At 41.7% G+C, this 22,287-nt stretch overlaps 2 protein-coding genes across 4 annotated transcripts in view; both read right to left on the bottom strand.

Moving 5' to 3' along the window:
* Positions 1 to 4,331, bottom strand: part of syde2 (synapse defective 1, Rho GTPase, homolog 2 (C. elegans)) — a 35,019-nt gene extending 30,688 nt beyond the window's left edge. Inside the window, exons 1-2 of one of the 3 annotated variants that reach the window (XM_058072662.1) lie at positions 3,987 to 4,134; positions 2,130 to 2,452 (exon numbers count right to left, since the gene is read on the bottom strand). In XM_058072662.1, the coding sequence (XP_057928645.1) occupies positions 2,130 to 2,340 (211 nt within the window). In that variant the 5' untranslated portion in view covers positions 2,341 to 2,452; positions 3,987 to 4,134. Of the gene's footprint in view, positions 1 to 2,129 lie in introns of all 3 variants that reach the window. The other 2 variants (XM_058072661.1, XM_058072663.1) reach the window with 2 other exon arrangements.
* A 5,564-nt stretch (positions 4,332 to 9,895) lies between these two features.
* Positions 9,896 to 13,525, bottom strand: c5h1orf52 (chromosome 5 C1orf52 homolog). The gene is made up of 3 exons (XM_058073327.1): positions 13,057 to 13,525; positions 12,561 to 12,771; positions 9,896 to 11,570 (listed from the first exon to the last, which is right to left on the bottom strand). The coding sequence occupies exons 1-3, from the start codon at positions 13,360 to 13,362 to the stop codon at positions 11,416 to 11,418; spliced, it is 672 nt and encodes a 223-aa protein (XP_057929310.1). The 5' UTR covers positions 13,363 to 13,525; the 3' UTR covers positions 9,896 to 11,415.
* Positions 13,526 to 22,287: the final 8,762 nt, after the last annotated feature.

The following is a 22,287-nucleotide window of genomic DNA, read 5'->3' as shown; positions in this document are numbered from 1 at the left end:
GAAGAGGTGGTCTACAGATGAGAACTGGTGTTACGGTTTTGGCTACAGAGCTAAAAACAGAAAAAGCTTATTTCCCGGATGTGCTATTATAAACCTGTCAGTTAACCTCACTCCAAGTACATTGCCAATCTAAATCTTGTAAGTGAATCATGTTCTCTTTACAAACACTTGATCCACTTTCCCATGGGCTTTTCTTTTAGCTTTTACCTCTCCATAGAGGCTCTTCTTTTGATAAGACCAAAACCTACACCAGCTACTTTTCCTGTCCATACAGAGTGCACTTTGTCATTTATACAGAGCTTCAGGCGCCCCTTCCGAGGGAATCTTTTGCTCTGTTGCATGCATTCCTGTTGATGTTCATTCATATGGTAATGAGAATTGGTAATGAGGTAGATAGGTAATGAGTAGATTTTTTTTCTTTTTACATCAGCACGGGATTGAGATCGTCCAGGGTTGCATCACATGCCAACACTTGCATCCTGCTGAGGTGTCTTGGCAGCAGAGTCGGTGTTTACTACTTCCTCCTGAGTACACTGGCTTAATAATCAAACGCTTAAAAATGTTCCTATGTAGAAGGCGCTCATGTTACTGATTATATGTCATATCAAATTAACTATGACTTAAGTAGCAGCTAGAATTTGCCTGATCATGTGAGTTTGTTGGAATATTTCCTGTTGCCTCAGGTTTCTCTTCCATCACTCGGCCTGTCTCTTCAGCTGCCTTTGTTGATAAATATGTCCATGTACAAGCACTTCAGACAGACATATTATTGAGCCTCCAGCATTAGTCGCGTGTGCTTGTGAAAAAAAAAAGGTCTAGTATGGCCTGTCACAGCAAACCAAATGGATTGGACAATAGTTATATAGGTTTATATTACACTTGCATTCTCACAGTATTATTATTTTGAATCCTCTCAGCAAGCAAGCACTGTTCATTCATGGGAACATAGTGACACAGAACAAACAAGTTAAACAGCAGGAACGGCATCCCAAATATTCAGTCCAATGTCTTTTAAATGCAAGTTACCATGGAGCTGCCCTGAGCTAATGACCGGGGAGGACATGACAGCCCAACCCCCTTATCCTCAAACACAACCAGAGTTAGTGCACTGGCTCCTGGGCTGCTTTGGATTCCTCTGGACACAGCTGTTGGAAAATTCAATGAGGAATCAATAAGGGACAGATGTTGGCGAAAAATCCTAAGACAAGTCTTTAGTTTTAGATGGAATGACAGACATAGAAGTAAAGCTGGAAGTACGCTGGGACAACGTTGAACGCAGAGGCCTTCCTCTGAGAAGCCACAGATCACACTCTATTTCTAGCAGCACAGCACTGTGACAGTCAACAACAGTCTGCACACATGGTAGCTCAACTATTTGCTCTGGAAAAGACTTCTGCAGCAGCTCACATGCTCAGCGCTAAACACATATGCTCAAAGAAAGCAAAAACATAATCGGTATTAGGTGATAGTTTATGGTATCACTCGTGTCAATGCAACACTCTAAAAAAATGCTCGAAACTTGCAATTTTAGTCAATGTGGAAGCTGGAAGCAGACACTGTAGAACATCAAATGCCATTTAAAGCAAAGTAAATTAACACTGTGGTATGATTTTACCATCTGGTTACAACTGGAAGCTAATTTGCTTCACCGCTACATCCCTGTATACACTCCTGTTTGGTTCGCAACATCTGAGCAAAGAGATGTTCAAAGACATGTCAACATCCTGTTAGTGCAGCTGGTTTCATGATACAGATGTTTTCACTGTAATGCATTTAAACACAGTCAAATGTCATTCACACACAAATCCCACCACCAACACCAGAAAAGCTGAATGAGTTAGTTGTTAGACTATACTGTGAGTGATCCCATCTACAAATTGATGTGCTATTAATTTTGTGTTAAAATGCACCTAAATTAGTGTGAAGAAGAGAACCCGCCACCGGTTAGAGGATCTTAAAAGAAAGCAAAGAGGTCTGAGGTGTCTCGTCCCTTTGCTTTGCATCCAGAAGAGAAGTGCCACCAGACGGATTTTACTATGAGTGGAGGAGGATGATGATAGTAATCACAGACAAGTTCGCTGATTGAGAAGATCCACAGGAGTTGAGGTCACTCTGTGCAGCCTTCCTACCTGGATGCCATGGTATCTTGCTTGCAGGGGACTTGACCGATTTTACCACTCTGCTGGATGTTTGGACCCCTGGCTTACACAACGCCACCTGGGTCACCTGCAGAGACGGTCGCTCTTGATTTTGGCTCCCACCGCGGGACGAGGATGAGCCTTCTATGCGTTGCTTCATTTCCGATGACAACAGTCGGCCTTTGTGCATCCACTCTTGCATCTTATTGACTGTAACACCGTGTCCTTTGTTGACTGAGTTGGCTCTGTGTGCTCGGACCCCAGTCGACTGCTGCTTGTCGTCATGATCTGGAGTTGCTGGTGCTTCTGTGTTGCTGTCAGAAGAACCAGTGAGGCTATTGACTGAACCACTGCTTTCAGCAAGGTGCTCGCTTTGGTCTTCCTCACAAGCAGCTTCTTGAAAACGCTCGTTGTAGACCATCAGAGGGTTCGAAGAGTCACACACTGTTTTAACTTCGCCATCTTCGCTCTTTTTATCTGATTTTAGCTCGGGAATCAGTTCATGGTCACAAATGACCGGACTGGTTCTAAGAGGATTTGTGCAAAGCAGAGGTCCACCTTGATACCTGATGGCGCCGTCACTAGCAGAGCGCACTAAAGTGGGTTTTCGCTTAGCAACACGCAGGTTCATCATGCTCTTACTAGTCAGTGCGCTTTTGAGGTCTAACTCGTGGTTTCCACTTAGGCACAGCAATAGGGATTCAGTGTCAGACACCTGCTGAGGGCTGGGGTCACCCCCGGAGGACCAGGAGTCACTGTCCATGATTTTGCCAGACAACCTTGAGCACAAGCTATCCTGAGAGTGGCTACTACAGGAGGAGATGGTTTGATACTCGGTTAAATTGCCACTAACCTGCTGGACATCCAGACTGATATCATTCATAGCGTTAATCAGGAGGTAATAAGCCTCTTTCAGCTGGTTCTTAAGTCTGTCTGTTTCCTGGGCACTGGGACTCTCATCAGTTTGTTCTTCATCCTGACCTACGTGGGGCAGCGGCACAACATCACTATCACCCGCGGTTTTTGCTCTGACAGCTTCATAAAAAGGCAGAATTTCATTATCATAATAATCATCATCCTCACTGTCTAATGGACGCCTGAGTGGTCCTTTTGTGGCGCACATGGATGCCATGTTAATATCACACATTTCTAGCTCAGTAGGAAAGACCGCAGGGCTCTGCAGAGGGCACCTGAAGCCACCGGAGTATTCGGGGTCAAAACTCTCAATTGTTCTGAAAAGATTTTCTTCTGTATTACCACAGATCAGAGATGTGTCCAAACTTTGCTGGTTGTCAAAACTCTTGTTTGTGTTGTGTATATTTACAGTAACTACAGTCCTTGACACACATTGGGAATGTCCTTTGACAACAGGATCCCTATCTGATGTATTACAAATCCCAGTTCGTTCGTTGGAATAAATATGGCTTGAATTGTCCCCGAATCCTATTGAATCCCCAACGCCACACTGCCAGGGAACCGAGACGAAATGTTTCTTCTGGGTTTCTCCAAACGACACACCTCCTGAACCTGAAATGGTGATTCTGACATCAGAAGCAGGATCCCAGTGGCTCGTATCAGCCTCTCTAATCATGTACCCCCCAAACTGCACCTCTCTTTGAAGTGAGCCCCCCAGGAGCGGCCCATTAACCCGAACCCCGCCCCCGCTGCCGAGCTCCGGAGGACATGAGCCGGCTAACTGCGAGTCACAACCTTCGGTTTGTACCACTGGTCCGTCAATACAATTCTCATACGTACTCATTCTTTCTGCCATGTAATCCAGCCCTGGTAGCGACACTAGCGGGCAAGCCTGGGCGAAGTCTCGCTCCATTTCCAAAACTTTTTCTTTACCTTCTCGGCCCGCATTCGCCGCCACAGCAGCAGCAGCAGCAGCAGTGGAGTCCAATCCAGCGCCGAGCGTCTCTCCTTTCTTGGATTTCTTCCCTCGGAGTTTCGCTAGTAAAGTCCTCCGTAGAGGATCAGCCATTCCTTTACCCTTGCCCCTCGGTTCCTTTCAGCACGCTGGTTCCAGAGGGAATGAGGCGGGTAGGTTGTCCTCGCTCGCCGCGGTCACAACTCGCCGGGCGGACGGCCTCGTAGCCATTCTCCGCTGTCACCTCCGCACTGGCGACACGCTCTCTGCAGCATGCATTTACTCCCCCTCTCCTTTCTTCCTCTCCACACCACCTTCCTCTTTTTTTCTCTCGCTCTCGCACTCATTCTCTCTCTCTCTCTCTCTCTGCCTGCATACACACGCACACCCTCCCCTCCCTCTATTGCGCCTCACTTCACCTTGCAGCTCAGATAAAATATTCACAACTTTGCCAATCGTACAACTGAATACCAGATAAAGATAAAGCATATTCAGGACTGGAAAAATATAAATGGATTGGTCTATGAGGACCATTAACTGCAATATCTTGAGTTGAGATCTTCCTCTCTACAGAACAGTACTGCTATTAGTGTATAATGAACCCTTTACACTAATCCCTGCTATTAGCAGTGGTACATTACCCCAAAAATGTCCATATTTTAACACTCTAAGCGTGGTCTTCAATAGTAGGCCCTCGGTACATAAATAAAACTCATCGTCGTGTGTCACTACAAAAATGTTCCCAGTGGGAGCTGAGTGGAGGGCAGGCAGGAAGTGATGTCAAGGCTTCAGTGTTGAGTTTTAGCTTGGCGTGGGTTACTGCAGCAACAGTAGCCCTTGATAATATTTGGTGTTTATTCGGGATTATTTTTTATTCTGGATACCTGTTTATTTCAAATCAGTTTGTTGTTCCATAAAATCAAGTCTGCTAATTGTGTGTCTCACTAAAGCATTACGGTAACATTACTGACACCTAGTGACCAGTGTAGAATACTACAAATCATCCACAGCGTCTTTGAATGCGTCTTTTGAATGCCTTATGCCTTAATTTCGAATGAATCATCACAACTTTAACACAGTCCATCCCACCAATTACCCTTGATTATTGACAGGTGGAACGGTTCTGGATTTGTACATATGGACCCTTGCAAGACTACTACATGGACTTCAGTGGTTTACTGCAGTATGGGTAATATGAGTCTGTTAATTCTGACACTTAAACACTTAAAAATACTATATAATCTGGAATCAGAGTCACAGTCTGGCCTTTTGCCTGGAGGCTGACCTGCTGATCCAAACGCCAAGCGCGAATAAGCAGGTTTTTCAATAAATAAGAAATCTGCGAATCGGTACATCCATTGTATGTGTTTTACTGCATGTGTCTGGAGTGGGAACTACAGTTCAGTAGCTCAAGCTTCTCCACTGAAATTCAGCACATATTTGTCTGTGAATTGTGAATTAAAGTCAGTTGCCCACTTTCACTAGTGGGTGTGAAGGCATTTTAGCAAACAGAAGGGAAAACAACTCTCATGGCAGGGGAACATGTGCTGGGATGCTACGTTTACATTACACAAAAGAGGTGGATTTAAGGATTGTGTTTTTTTTATAGGTTCATCTTCATTATGCCACAAATGAAGATGTTTTCTCCCCTCTTATGAACCCACGCGGCACGCACAGCCAACCACAGGATGGACTGTTGGCGATTATTGGACTGACACTTTTATCTGAAGTGTATCTTGAGTAATCCCCTCTTCTTTGACCCTGTGGCTAACCCAGACCAAGCTGGCAAGCAAGAGGGGTGAGGAACCACAGAAAAGGAATGAAACATTCGTCACTTGAACCTTAATCCATTTGTTTGCTGTTGCCTTTACTTGGAATGTGCAGAAGGACGAGCTGCTGAAAAGAGCTGCTAGTGTACGAGCACACACACACACACAGTCACTATTCGCAAATTGTTAAAGCACTCTTTTGCTTCAAATCGCTAATGGACACATGAATAAGAGCATTTACCAGCAAAGCTATGCTTCCATACTGAGCCCCCAACTCCCTACCCCCCCAAACCACCACTATACCCTCAGTAAAATGTGATAAGCATCTGTTATTACACTGCAGGAGCCGCAGAGGCCCTGACGCCTCGGCTTGCCTCCCCGACTGACTGACTGACTAGACCCTGTCTGGGCAGTTATTTACAGGTCAAAACCTGCAGGCTGCATTATTGTGTTTTTGCGAAAGAGAGACCTGAGGGGGAGAGAGGAGGAGTGAGGACAGGCACAAGCCTTTGAGTTAGGACACACTCCCTGCAGGGTGCAAACCCTGATTTGGTGATAAATAATGTCTAACAGTTAAGATTTCATGCTGAAAATGTCTTGCAAGTCTGGAATAGTGATCTTATTCATACTATGTATGGTGATGGTAATGGTTTTATTTCATTTGAACATGCATCAGATTACAATTAAGTGCATCACATAATCAGTTCACAGTTCCACATGTCCAAAAGGAGTAGGAAGAAGCAAAGCTTATTAAATCCTACCCTTCCATCTGGTACTTTTACAATTAGTAACTGTTACATTTGTTCACTTCCTGCTTTCCTCATATGGAATAAGGTGTTTTGTTTTGTTTTTTTTTTTTTTTTTGTCACATACCGAAGTACGAGGTGATATGACCATACAATGACATAATGGGTACTATAGTAAGTGTCAATATAGTGATATATATAGCACATCATGACTGGTTCAAGACTCTTCATCCTTGTATTTAGCAAACATCAACTGTTTGTATTGTTTCTTGAATTCGCTCATCCTTGTGCATTGTTTGAGGGTCTTACTCATTCCATTGTTTGATTCCACATACTGAAATGCTATGGCTTTTTAACATAGTCCTAGCATATAAGTGTTTCAAATGTAGTTCTTCCCTGAGATCATATTTCTCCTCTCTTGTAGAGAAGTATTAAATGACATTTTTAGGTAATTGGTTGTTTTTAGCCTTATGCATTATTTTAGCTGTTTGAAGATGAACTATATCAGCAAGTTTTAGTATTTGTGATTTTAGAAATAAGGAGTTAGTATGTTCTCTGTAGGCGGCATTATGAATTATCCTTACTGACCTATTTTGCAGTACATTTAGTGAGTTAATATAGTCGATATAGTGTCAATATAGTGATATATATAGCACATCATGACTGGTTCAAGACTCTTCATCCTTGTATTTAGCAAACATCAACTGCTTGTATTGTTTCTTGAATTGGCTCATCGTTGTGCATTGTTTTAGGGTCTTACTCAATCCATTCCATTGTTTGATTCCACATACTGAAATGCTATGGTTTTTTAACGTAGTATCTGGGATATTAGAAGTGCAGAAATAAACAACATACGGTATGCACGAGGAGGGAAGAAAAATATCCACTAGTCGAGTACTGCTCTGCATGCTGGATGGAAAAAAAAGAGAAAGTCTTTTCTGTCCCCCACCAAACCACCACCACCCCCTACTAACAGTCACTTGCAGCCTTTGTGAAGGCAGTGGCAGAACATCTGCTTAGCTGCCCCCCATTCAGACAGTCTGCTCAGAGAAAAGGAAAACTGGATGTATGAGAAAGCAGAAGGAAATGAAAAGTGGACAGACTCTATATTTGTGTGTGTGTGTGTGTGTGTGTGTGTGTGTGTGTGTGTGTGTGTGCACCTGACTGTGTGTAGTAGCTTTGCAGCTGTTGGGTCTCCCCTCCTGATGGTTCCCCATTGTTCCCTCTCTCTGTGTCTCTGGCTTGCCCCCTCTGTCCCGGCTGCTTTATGGGCCTTCCTCTTTTCTAAGTGTGCACCACAACTAAATTTATGTGCTGGACACAAGCCTTTCTCAGGGTATAAATTAGGCAGGATGATGGCTGTCAGTGATGCCTTGTCCAGAGGCCGGCAGCTTTATATCCCAGAGAATCGCATTATTGCTGCAGGCATTCACTCATATTTTACAACAAAAAAACCTTCACGGGACATCAAATATGTGTCACTGCAAATTACTCATGGTATCTATTACACTGTCACATTGAAGTTGTGAAAATGTGGGTTAGCTTTTGAACAAATATCCAATACTACTCTACTTTGCTGATTTCTTTCAAAGGAGTTTGTACCTAGGGCCACCCCTGGCAAAATTGGGGACTGTAGCAGAATTTTATTTTCCTCTCCTGCCTCAGGTTGATTTGGTGCAACATGCGTCACAGCAGCGATGCACATCCTTTGCACATTTGCCCCTTTGCACCAAATGGGGCCCCCCATGGATTGTGGGTCCTTACACACATCAAGTTTAGGGAGGGGCGGCCCTGTAACAAAAATACTATTTGTGCAAAAGGAAAAACAAAGTCAGCTGGGTTAGGCTAAAATAGATGAATGGCTGGGAATATTTGCTTTGGTTAGAGTCCATTTTGGTTTGAGTCGGACCTTCTGGAATGGAATAATGACGTTAACCAAGGCAACACTGTACTTCCTTTTTGCTTTCTCGTCATTTCAAAATGGTGAAAGTTCACATGCTGAATACAGGAAGTGAACAAACAAATGTCTTAGGAATTGATGTGAAATAGAGAGGGGGTAGGATTAGATAACATCTGCTCCTTTTTGAACATGTGGAATTCTGAATTGTAATACGCTTCTGGTTAAACCTGCGATTGGCTGGCGACCAGTCCAGGGTGTACCTGGTGTATTTTTTCCAGTTATTTATTGAAATTCCAGTTGTTGAAGTCTAATGAATAGCTTGTAATGGTAGGTAAGTGAAGTGCCAAAGATTTAAAAAAACGGTAAGGTTAACCAATACGGAAAAATAATGTATATTTAACAATTATACAAAAAGGCCGGTTTCAAGTACTGATTCCTACAGGTGTTCCGTGCTGTGGAGTACTTAGTACCTCCTCTGTCTGCATAAAAACAGTGTTCAGGACACATTGTGGTAGAGGGATGAAGTGGGAAAGTTATTTTATGCTTGAAAAATGGCAGGAAAAAGGGGAATTACCATTTTAAAACTTTAAAATGTAGTTTTTTTTTCACCAGGAGAAATTGGAGTGTTCTAAAACATTTTAACAGGTATTCTATATATGCAAATCTGCATATATGGAATACATTCCATGTATGCATGTTCAACCTAAAATTAAACCATTACCATTGCTAACAAACTGCAATCAAAACAAAAGACCCAAAGACCTGTGAGATTGAAATGATGACTGTAGAATAATTTCATGGTCAAAAAGCCTCTGGAGATAGGACACCCTTCAATTAAGAGAGCACAGTACAGTACTTCATGTACCACTGTGAACACACCATAAAGGTCAGAATAGCCTCTGCCAAAACTTCTACCAAGCGTATGAAAAAAGGTATTGATTATTAACTAAAGTTTTGAGGAATAGGCCTGTAGTTGCAGTGCTGGTATGCAGTTTTAAAGAGGAACTGCAATGATGTAATGTTTTTGTTTATATGCCCCAATGTATTTGTGTATTCTGACATCAGCATACCAAGCTACTGAATTATGAAAAACTAAACTGAGCTGCGAATGGAATCTTCTCCCTACTGTCTGACTTAGAAGTCTGACCACAACATTGATTGCAAAGTTTGTGGAATAAGTGGAAAAATGTTACCTCAACCTCCATTTTGGAAATAGTGCCACACGATTACAGTAAATTATATTACGCTTCTGTCTGAGCATTTCATTTCATGTCCAACGTGAGACCAGAGCTGTGGTTTAAACTATGCAGCGTGATCTGAATTATGTAGCCCCCCCCCCCCCCCCACCCAAAAAAGATGGTACTGTATCTTCATGCTCATCATGAGCGATCTGGTTATGTCAGAGGTGTAGTAGAAGCTAATGAATCAAAAATAATTAATGATAGCAAATACAAAATATATTTCAACAATATTTTTGCTATTGTGGTTGAGAGGGACCAGAAAAATACATTTCTCAGTATGATGCAGTATAGTCCTACAATCCTTTAATGCAGGTGGAACCATAATAAAGGTCTTTACCTTTATTGTGGTTTTTAGGTTTTCAATGCACAGACTTCAATGCACAGGTTTTCAATGCACAGAAATGTTTGGGTGAGAATGTACGATAAAATGAGAAGTGGTTTGTTAATGATGATAATGCTGCATGATTAAGGTGTAGGAATACTAGGAATACTATAGGAATGCTTTCAATGTAATTCCAGTAAAGAGCCGAGATGCTTCCCAGCTAGTTGTCTGTGTGATTAGCACTTCTTCAACGGTAATGGCTGTGACCTTTCTGGTCATTTCAGGCTGAATATGGTTGATACAATCAGTCTGCGGGTACGCATTACAGACAAGGCCAGGCACATACCTGGAAGCTGGAATCTTATCAGAAGCATTTTTACTGCTATTTCATGTCTACCCATGATGACAGATAGGCTCAAAGAATTCCTGTGATCACCAAACTGTACCTAAGCGGAGACTTTTTTTTTTCCTGTGTTTGAAAATTCATTAGAATTGCTTCAGTGCTTCCATCCATCTTCAATGCTGCTTGTCCTCACTAGGGTCACAGGGGTATGCTGGAGCCTATCCCAGCTGACTTTGGATGATAGGCAGGGTATATCCTGGACTGTTCGGCAGTCAAATGCAGGCTTCGGTGCTTCCATAATATTAAAAGAAGGAACATGTGGGCAGACTTGGATTCAGTAAGACATATTTGTGAGGTGGTGTGAATGTTCAAAGATGAAATATCAACCAATGAGATGACAGATTAGGGCTGTAAAATACATTTGGTTTAATGACGATCAGCCATTTCTTGAGAGACAAAAATCCAGTTTTCTTTTGCATTTTTGCACTTTTGCAAGGAAGGTCAACTATATGAATTACTTCCACCCCGGATGTGTGAAATGTGCAAATGAAAAGAAAACATTGATCAAACAGTATGACAGATGTAAAATATCCAAGATGAGACAACCTATGATGACCATTACCTTTCAGAGAAAACATTGATGAAAGACCAGACTTGTGTCTGACAGCATGGCAGTGTCAAAACTTGGCAGTGGATTTTTGAGTAGCATAACGGCGCCATCTGGTGCCAAAAAGCAGAGTGAACCGGTCAAGCGGCTGAGATGTTACCATAACAACACAACATAATTACCAAAAATTGAGTAAAGCACATGACAAATAAAAACAATGGACAAACGGTGCCTCACTGTGTAGAATGAATTCAAACAGACCAGAATTATGTTTGTTTTGAATTTGGTCATTAAGTCAAAAGAGCAATATTGTATTGTGAAAATAATAATACGCAAATGTAAAAAGGAACCAAAACAGTCAATCCAAGTCCAATCTCGACCAAGAACAGCGAGCCACCTGAGCAGGTTGTGCTAATGCTCTTTCCTGATGTAAAATATTCACATATGACAGTGATTCCATTTTGTAGCCACATTGGATGTCACTCAACCTTCTGTCTCAGGATCCTTTTCTCCTCTTCTACGAAATTCTTGTCAGAAGTGGCTTGTCCCAAATCCCTCTTCCTCTTCTCCTTCTGTTGAAAGGTCTCCACTCGTCGTTTCTTGGCTGACCCAGGAGCCCCCTTAGACTCCTCATCTAATCAGATTAGAAAGTTTGAGAAGACTGGAAATTAGTCTAAAGTCACATGAACAGGCAACACAAACGTACAAGCAGGTGGAAAAATAAAATAAACGTGCTGGTTTAAAAGAAATACAGCGCAGTAATCCCGGCTTCACTATCACCATCATGTTCAAAAATATGGATATTACTAGTTAAAACATATGTATATGTAAGCAAATGTATAATTTTTTTTGCCTGAATGATATGTAGTATTCTACACTGGTCACAAAGTGTCAGTAATGTTTGATGAGACACACAAGCATCGCACCTGATTGCCAGAACAACAGGCTTTTATTGCAAGTTTGAATGGTCTTACAATAATACAAGTGTAAAGGTCATTACAGGGCCCTCTAAAGAAGCCGCATTTAGAAGGCTGAAAACAGGTTTTCTATGCACAAAATAAGCAATTATCCCATATATAAAAAAGGAATCCTACTTGGTGTAAATTCACTTATCACAATCGGGTCTGCGATAAATTAGTTATTAGTGAAATGTGAAAGTTTTTTTTCTTAAACCATTTTCCCTTTTGCTGCATTACTGCCTCCACTGGTACCCCATGAATTCTAGTTTATTGTTACACTATTACATTCATGTTACATTTCAGTTTGGTCTTCGGCTTCAATGCATATATTTTCATTCTCAGGTGTGTTGCAAGTTAAAATAAATTTTTAAAAGTTATAATCTGATTTAACATTTTTATTGTAGAAAAAATATATTTCCTTGGAAAGGTGCAAAAGTCTAGGGTTTTAGCTGTGAACATCTGGGTTTGTGTTGCTGTTTGCAACATGTAAATGTGATCAGATGTATTTAAAACGTACCTTTTCGTGCTTTGAGGATAAAAAGGGACCCCAGTGTGTCATATGTGGTGCACTCTGTGGCTTTTTTATTTGTATTGATATCCACACAATCATATACTATATGCATTAAAATGCTACTGACTCATATGCAAATTTAAGCCGCACTGACCTGAATCATTATGTTGCTCCTCAGGCGGAAGGAACTGGGCTTTGCCTGTGTTAGCCTTTGGTGCATCTTCACCATTGTCCTCATACACATTGGACCACTTTATCGCCATGTCCAAGCCTGGAGGAGGCCCCTTCTTCTTCTCAGGCTCTGCTGTATAACTTTGGGGAGGGGGCACAGCATTTGTGACCCATGGCTTAAACTCCTTTGGAGCCTGAAAACAGCAGCAGAAGAAAGCAGAATGAAACCAGGCGGCCCTGGAGGAACGTATTCAGATGGCAAATATGTATGCTTTAAAATAAATACAGATCATTTATGGAAGAAGAAAACAAAAATAACTTGTCCTGGATACAAATGGCATTTCGCGTATGTTTTTCTTAGCTGTAGTTTCATTCAGTTATTTTGTATAAGAACCGAGTGCTTTGTCATAGCTGTCATCTAGTGTCACTTTTACACGTTTGTTTAACAATAAAAAGACGGGATTAATTGCTGTTTTTACCTCTTCGGGAGCCTTTACTGTAAGACTATCCCAGTCTATTTCCTTATTCAGAGGATTGTAGAGAAAAGCTGGTTTAGACACAGACTTGAACAGCTCCTCTGGCTTTGGTAGAAGACTTCCACCGGTAGCTGGTTTGCTCTCTTGCTGGGAAGAAATTGATTTACTTCCCTCGGCGTCTCTCCCCTCCTTCTGGCTCGGTTCTCCCCGGTCGTCCTTAGCCTCTTCGTCTGAGTCGCTGCTGTCGCTCAAATCGTCGTAGCTTGAAAAGAAACCCAATGAGCCAGTCTTCTTATCGTCAGTCATCATGTAGAGCTACGTATTTTTGGTGTCTACGCGAACCGTTTAAACGCAACTCCACAGAACCGAGGTTAATGTACAATTAATATGCATTTAGTCTGTTACGTTTCCACAGGTTGACTCCATTTTGAATCAGCCTCCAATACGGCCGTAAAGTAGCACGTGTCGTAAAGAAGTCGCAAAGATAAACCATCGAACAAAACCATCATTGTAAAGCAATCTGGAAATCGTTCATTCTTTTTTTTTCGTCTGCAGACTATTAAATACAAACAAGTATAGCAAATGCTAATATCCGTTTAAAATATGTATGTCTGGGAACAGTGCCAAAAGTATTACTATTATAAGGCAGAGGGAAATGTACTCTGCTGTAACTGCTTTGGACATTGTCTTTAGCAAAGGAAAAACATTATGTGCTTACACTATTTTACCACTAGATGTCAGTATAATGCAGCCAAAAAGAACAGTCACGTGTTCCAGTACTTTTGCTCACATAAAAAATGTGGTGGGTTCAAACAAAAGGCGCTGTCTTCTAAGTTGAGTGTCCCATCCAGAACGAAATACCTGGAAATAAAAGTTGAAGTGTTTCTCTCTGGTCTCGTATTCGACTTTTGATGTCAAATCCAAATATTCTCAGTCTACGACAAAAATAGGAGGGATTGATTAACACCACTGTTCCAATACTTGTGGAGGGAACTGTAGAACTAAAAGGTCTCAAATGCAGGCAGTTAAACAATAGTGATTGCATGGCAGGTTCGTGGTCAACATGCACCTTCATGGATGTAGACAGAAAGCCTGTGGCTTACTTCTTTCATTCAATCAGTCTCCATTGAAGCTAACCACGTTGTGACAAATTCCCCATAGAGGTGAAAAGCCACACCGCTTCACGTCTCAACTGAATCTGGCCAAATCTTTATTTAATCAATTAGTTGAAATTTTCAGTAGCATAAAAAATGTTGCGCTGCACACATGCTGATACTGTATATAAATGTATTCACTAATATATTATGTCATTTTTAATTGTAAACAAATGAATCCAGTCTTCCCAGATAATTACATCTATATAGAAGTCATCATAGTATGGTTTTATTTGTAATTTCTTTCCTAAAAGGCAACTTTCATGCCTTTTTCACAAAACATGCTGATATCAATAATAATGCTAAAATGCTAATGCTTAAATCTAATAATGCTGCACTGTGTTGTTTACACAGTTCAGCCGAGTTCAGAGACCTTACCCGTTTGTTTGAGTGAGGGAGTTTTCATGTAAATACAGACTTTAAACAGCCTGTCAAAGTATTTGCAATTAAGTCGGCCTCTGGCTTGTGCCACTGAGGTGACCTTTAACCTGAGGTTCTGTTGATGTAGCGGGGTGACAGGCGAAGGAGAATCAGTGGCCCTGAAACAGTTAATGGGAGAACAGACAGGCTTATGTCAAGATTAGGGGTGTCCAAAGTGCGGCCCGGGGGTCCATTTGTGGCCTGCAGCTATTAATATATATATATATATATATATATATATATATATATATATATAGTATATATATATATATATATATGATTATACCATTTTTCAGCCCTTTGTATTGACATGTGGACTCCCATAGAGCAGCTACACACAATAACCAGAACAGAAACCTTTCTAGATCTGCACCTATGCTAGGTGTATTTCCTTGGATTTCCAAAACGGTCTATTTTAATTGATTCCACCCACGGCCTGCTCCGGAAACTGCCGAACCCCAAGCTCTAATTTTGTCGGTATAGGTATTGATAATAAATGAATGAACCCTTTGGAGGGCTACCAGGAAAATGGTTAGGAGCTACTAGTAGCTCATGAGCTACTGTTTGAAAACCCCTGAACTCAAAGAGTGGTAATGTAGGCACCGCTGGTGTGGTGGAGCTCAGGAGAAGATGGACGTGAGGGCGTTGCCTCCACCTCGCGTGCCCAAGGAGCAGCACTCATTGTTGGACACACTTTGTCAGAAGCACTGCTGGTGCCGTGGAGCTCAGTAGAACCGGGACGCAAGGCCACTGAGTCCACCTTGCCTGCCCAAAGAGGAGCTTTCATTGTCGGGCACACGTTGTCTGGGGCACCGCTGGTGTCATGGAGCTCAGGAGAACAGAGACGCGAGGGCGCTGCATCCACCTCGCCTGCCTGAAAAGGAGCACTCATTGTCTGACACACTGCAGACTGCAGCAGAGAGGGGAAGAGGGCAACTCTGAAACCGAGCATTCAGAGCTACAGCAGCATTGTTATTATGATTATTAACATTGTTATGGCTAGGAGACCAGGGTTCAATTCCACCCTCGGCCATCTCTGTGTGGAGTTTGCATGTTCTCCCCGTGCATGCGTGGGTTTTCTCCGGTTACTCCGGTTTCCTCCCACATTCCAAAAAAAATGCTAGGTTAATTGGTGACTCCAAATTGTCCATAGGTATGAATGTGAGTGTGAAGGGTTGTTTGTCTATACAGTCCCTGACAAAAGTCTTGTCGCTTATCCAAGTTGTAGGAACAACAAATAATAACTTGACTTGTAGTTGCTCAATTGGAATCAGAAATGACTTATATGAAAGGCAAAGCCCTCTAGATTATGCTTTTTATATCAAAATAAAGTTTTGTACCATTCATTGAGTTTTATCATTTAATTAGGACATAAAGGTCAGATTTGACAGATCTGCAGAGTGGATGGCAACATCAACAGCCTGAAATATCAAGAAATTCTCGCTGCCCATTACATTCCAAACCACAAGAAAGGGCAAATTCTGCAGTAGGATGGCGCTCCTTCTCATACTTCAGCCTCCACATCCAAGTTCCTGAAAGCCAAGAAGGTCAAGGTGCTCCAGGATTGGCCAGCCCAGTCGCCAGACATGAACATTATTGAGCATGTCTGGAGGAGGAGGCTTGGAAGATGAAGCCGAAAAATCCTGATGAACTCTGGGAGTCCTGCAAGACTGCTTTCTTGGCCATTCCAGATGAGTTATTTGAGTCATTGCCAAGACGTATGGATGCAGTCCTCCAAGCTCATGGAAGCCATACACAATATTAATTCTTTTTTCCAAGGTACAATGACTTTATGTTCTGATGTTATTGTAGCATATTTGTGTATTCAACATTAAGTATATGTATTATTTCTACATTTTTTTGTATGCGACAAGACTTTTGTCCAAGCAAAATCTGACCTTTATGTCCTAATTAAATGATAAAACTCAATGAATGGTACAAAACTTTATTTTTATATAAAAAGCATAATCTAGAGGGCTTTGCCTTTCATATAAGTCATTCCTGATTCCAATTGAGCAACTACAAGTCAAGTTATTATTTGTTGTTCCTACAACTTGGATAAGCGACAAGACTTTTGTCAGGGACTGTATGTGCCCTGTGATTGGCTGGTGACCAGTCCAGGGTGTACCCCCCCGCCTCTCGCCCGAAGACAGCTGGGATAGGCTCCAGCACCCCCGCGACCCTCGTGAGGATAAGAGGTAGAAAATGAATGAATGGCTGGAGACTGGAGGAGACAAGCAAGAAGGTGAGCACTGCAGTGGGGAAAAACAAGAGGATTTTCGAGGTTGCAAGAAGAAAGTGTGGGTGATCTGGGTTATAAGGACACACCGAGTTGAGGGAGTCTTGTGGGCTGTGGAAGGTGATGATCCTCATCACATGTTCAACGATGTCCTGCAGAGTGACTGGCTGTGGGGTAAGCACACACAACACATTCAACCCAATGCCCTCCTCATGCTTTGATTTTCAGTGCTCCTTGTGACCTCCACAGCGTCATACGACAAAAGTCCATATCTGAGACTGGTAAGCTAAGAGAGTGGCATCTCATCATTGGGATGAACGTCAAAATGATTACTTGTTTTTTCATTCAAAAAAGGAAAAGAAGAACACATCAGAATGTCCCATTTCAAATACATTTATCATACCAAAAGCTGTTTCCAAAAGTCCACCTTTACCGTGACGACATAAACACAACTCAAGTAGAAGACAGTCCTCCTGAAACAATACTAGATAATAATACACTACAGTAAAAAACAAAAAAAAAAAACACAGAATAAAATCACAACCAACCGTGATATGATCGAAACAGAAAAGGGGGAAAAGGGCAGATTAAGGGTTTGTTGCTTGCCACCTGGTGAGTGTGTGGGGTCGGAGGGTGTGTTCACACCAGCCCTTATTAATCCGGTTAAATGGAATACTGTAGCATTTACCCCTGTGGTGCAGTTTGCTTGGATTAATGTGAACAAGAGACCTGAATCTTGCTGCAAACCAGGCAACAAACCCTTGGTCTCTTTCTTGTACAGTACTATATATGAACAACTATTAAGCCAAACCATCTTCCTCCTGTGATGGGGGAATGAGTGTTGAAATTGCAAATAACAACACACTCATTTATATTTTCTTTTTACAGTGCATTCAGAATTTAATCACTTTGATTCACTTTTTCCACATTTTATATTCCAGAGAAACTCAAAGAAATCACATGTACAGTAATGCATTGTTGATTGCGGTAAACTGGTTCCAGAATAGCGATGGGAAACTCGATTCCTTTTACTGACTTGAGTTTTTATGAGTACTCGATAAAAAAAAAACGTAAAAAAACGTAGAGACTGCAATAGATTTACATGCAAACACATCATTGAGATTGTTGTGGATGTGACAGATCCGCCCCTTAAAAAATGCAAGAAAATGGACCCAACTTAATAAAGCGCCTTCCTACAAAGTATTTGGAGTCTGGTTATTCTGTTCATAAAATTATGTTATAATAGCCTATAATAGCCACATGCAATCAAAATTTTTTTTTTTTTTTTTTACCTAATGCCGTAATGACTATTTTGTTGGGACTGTACAATTCCATGCATAACATGAATTAGGCATCTTCCCCATTCTCTCTTGCCACATCCAATATGGTGGTGACTGACAAACTTCAGTAGTAGTTGTTTTGGTTTTTGTTCTGTGATTTTTTTCCCCCTCCTGCTGCCTCAAGTTATCCTGCTGTAGGTCGGCTGTGTGATGGGGTGTGTATGAAAGGGATTGGGGCATTTCACACCTCCGGGGCAGCTTGGTGGGGGGTTGGCAGCAGCTTGATGAACAGAGTGCACCTGGCTATCCCCCAACCTCACTGGTACGGACATGGTTTAGTGATCAAAGAGGTAATCCTTGCCTCATATATCCTCAGCTTATTCTTCCTAATTCATGTATGCCATCATAGGGTTTTCATCTCTGCCCAAAAGTCTTTGTCTGTTTTCTGCAGCAACCCATGGAACTGACTTTATCCTCAGGCATATTCTTAAACTACCTGTTTCCCCTGATGCCCATGGTGAACCCTGAAGGCCTGGCTGTGGGATTTTCTGACTCATTAGCCCTGCTCAGCCAAGTGGAGCCGCCCGCGGATTCCTTCCAGCCAAGTTCATCGGCACCAGTCAGTGGTCTGACTGTGCGGCGATAAGCGAGAGGAGGCTCCAGCCGTCGGCCCCCACTGTGACTTTGTTTTAAAACGGGATGAGACAAAGAGAAGAGGTTGGGGGAGGCAAGAAGTCACAGGTGGGAAGATGATGCAGTGCAAATGGGCTCTGATGCAGTCATAAGTGTGCTGTGGCAGAAAAGCACCACACCCTAAAGCAGTGCAGCGTGTTTAACGCATCTTAGCAGTGTAGTTACAGGAGTGTTAACGCCTGTCAGTTATACGGCTGCTTGTCTTGGCAGCAGGTGTCTGTTTGACCTTGGGTTTAATGTGCAGACGGTCTCCCGTTGACCTGGACTTTCTGTGGACAAAGATGGAACATGGAGACGACCACTACTGCGCACCAACATTCTCAAAGGGTTTACGGTTGATCCAGACAGATAAAAGGTCACCAAAATTTCAGAATTTGCACCTTTCCTGATCAAATACAGGGCAGAATGTTGAGATGATGATGGAACAAAGCTCTGAGCTGAGTGTACATCTGAGTGCACTGGCAAGCAGTTGGTGAGTGGCAGTTTCTGTTTGTCACCATGGCACCAATATATAACTTTTGTAGTAATATTTACAAAGGACTTTTATACAGCTTGTTTAATGCCTTTATTGTTCATTCATTCATTTATTTTCTTCCACTTATACTCAGGAGGGTTGCGGGGTGGTGGAGCCTATCCCAGCTGTCTTCGGGCAAGAGGCGGGGTACACCCTGGACTGGTCACTAGCCAATCACAGAGCACATATAGACAAACAACCATTCACACTCACATTCATACCTATGGACAGTATCTCCCACACTGGAGTCCCACACTCGGGAATTGAACTCGGGTCTCCTAGCTATGAGGCCTGTGCACTAACCACTCCTCCACCGTGCAGCCGCCTTTATTGTTAATCTTTCTAATCAGAGAATAAAATACAGAGAAATATCATACACTAAAATCAAGGCCTCACCAGTCATGAACCTTACCACACGTCACTGAACTGATGTTCAGCATCACCGTCATCACCCTTATCATCTCTTTGGGTTTGAAATGAATCCTTGCCAATAGCGAGTTGAAAGGTGCTTCTGTTAAAAGGACAGCAAATGCAGCTAGCAGGTCATACTCACAAATCAACTGAACATAATTGGGTCATGTGTTGTTGCCCCATAAACAAGTCGTCTTTATGTTCAGGACCAAGCAAATCGTCAGCTTCTTTCAGCGTGTTTATGACCAAGAACAACAATTTATTGTGTGGGTTCTCAGTCTTCCCTCCTGCAAGATTTTTTTGTCTTTGTTTCCCATCAACGTTATCATCAGAAGAAGAGCCAAAAGAACCATTTGCTGTCAATGAGGTGAAAACAACAGTGTGTCATGTTAAAACTAGACATTTTGCATGAACAGCATGAATAGCAGAACCCACATCACTCCTGATATTTATGAGTAAGACCCTAAAAGACATGACTCATTAAGGTATTTGGAGGACATTTGCTGTACGTTTTAAAGAAAGCCTTAATTACAGTATTTGAAATGTAATGGAAATATTTGTGGTGAAGAATTTGCCCACACAGGTTGCTGCTACAGTTCTGTTTAGTCTGAAGAATCACAAGATTCCTCAATTGGACACAAATATCAGAGAAGCCAGCTGTGTTATAGGAAGTTGCCAGGTTTGAGCATCAAATGTTCTCCTTCAACATATTTGAAATTTGTTATAACCAAGCACATTTGAGAATTCACCGTTTGTCTCACCACAATGTGCTTTTGTTTTGTTTATTTCTGGTCTCCTTTCACCAGTGTTGATCACCAATGTGTATCTTCTTATTTGTCCTGCTGGTGCCCGATTCGTTTTCGTTCAAGACAAAAGAACAGATGAACAACAAGACTTAGAAAAGCTCAAGTTCCTTGCCTCAATGCTGTAAATATAAAAACAGTGCAATTAGAGTCGACAAGCAGCCTGAGTCTCTATGATGACAACATGATTATGTAGCTCAGATCCACCAGCAGTGACACACAGACGAATAATACAGAGTGAGAAGACATTGGCAGAAGTGGAGATGAAGTCAGCTTTTTTTGTAACTCCTTCTAATTTAGTCTATAAACAACCATCTTGTAGTGTTTAGTTCATCAGCAGATACTTCACAGTATGTGACTTCATCACTTTCTACACCTTGTTTTTCTTTGAAGAATAAAAGTCAATGTTGGGCAACTGAATAAGTACAGCAATTAGTCCTTCATAAATGTCAATAAATACCAGAAAAAAGGAATTTAATTGGTTCCAGACCGTAATAAATGAATTTCCGTGAAGTAATAGTCCTAATTTATAAATCAGATATTTTTGTATTTAGAGGACAGAAAACCTGTTTATAACCTCCTAAATATGGTTGTTAATAACATTAGAGCATTCTAGACATGAACTAACACCCCTATAGTCACCTTTTAACTTGTATTACCCAATATAGTAGACATACTTAAAATTACTTACTTAAATTAAGGCTTTTAAAGCATTCGTGATTAATTACTTGATATACTTTGGGGTAAGGCTGCACGGTTTACGAGTGGTTAGCATGTTGGCCACACAGCTAGGAGACCTAGCATATTCTCCCCGTGCATGCGTGGGTTTTCTCCGGGTACTCCGATTTCCTCCCACATTCCAAAAACATGCTAGGTTAATTGGCCACTCCAAATTGTCCATAGGTATGAATGTGAGTGTGAATGGTTGTTTGTCTATATGTGCCCTCTGATTGGCTGGCCACCAGTCCAGGGTGTACCCCGCCTCTCGCCCGAAGACAGCTGGGCTCCAGCATGCCCACGACCCTCGTGAGGATAAGCAGTACAGAAAATAGATGGACTATGTGCTGAGGAATCAAAATGACTCAAAATGATCATTAATCAGATTACCCATTACTGGAAAACAATAACTTTTAACACAAAGTGCTAAAATTGCTCAATTGAGCTGTTTTATTTTCCAAACCATGTGACAACAAAAGGTTGTAATCAGGAAAAAGCATGTATTGCTTCAGGGGAAATTTTATTACATAAAGTTAAAGTCGTTCATAAAAAAAAATTTGGAGACATGCATTATGTCACATTTATTACATAATATAATCCTCATGGACATAACCTTTGTCTTGGCCAGTTCAATGTTTGGGTTTCCATCGAGTCCAAGAGGCAGTCAGCTTAAAAGTGTCTGGAAGTCTCAATGATGACCTCAGGTCTGTCTCTGTCTCCAATGCTTGGGTTCATCTTTTCATATAACATTTGCAACAGGACTTCGGTTCCTGTATGAAGAAGGACCGCGTGTATTTTCATTTAAAATCTGATACAGCTAACTGTAGGTAACCTGAATGAGCTTCATTTCTTGAATGATGTCATAATGTCTCTTCTGTATTGGCAAAAAACAGTCTATAAGAAAAGAATAACTCTAACGTGTAACTGGACAAAGAAATGACAAAAAATATATGAAGTATTAAAACCAGGACATTTTCATCACATTCTGAAAAAAAAAACAGGA

The sequence above is a fragment of the Doryrhamphus excisus genome, chromosome 5 (genome assembly GCF_030265055.1).
Source record: "Doryrhamphus excisus isolate RoL2022-K1 chromosome 5, RoL_Dexc_1.0, whole genome shotgun sequence".
Lineage (NCBI taxonomy): Eukaryota > Metazoa > Chordata > Actinopteri > Syngnathiformes > Syngnathidae > Doryrhamphus > Doryrhamphus excisus.
The sequence above is the reverse complement of the archived record's forward strand: the minus strand, read 5'-3'. Positions and strand labels throughout refer to the sequence as shown.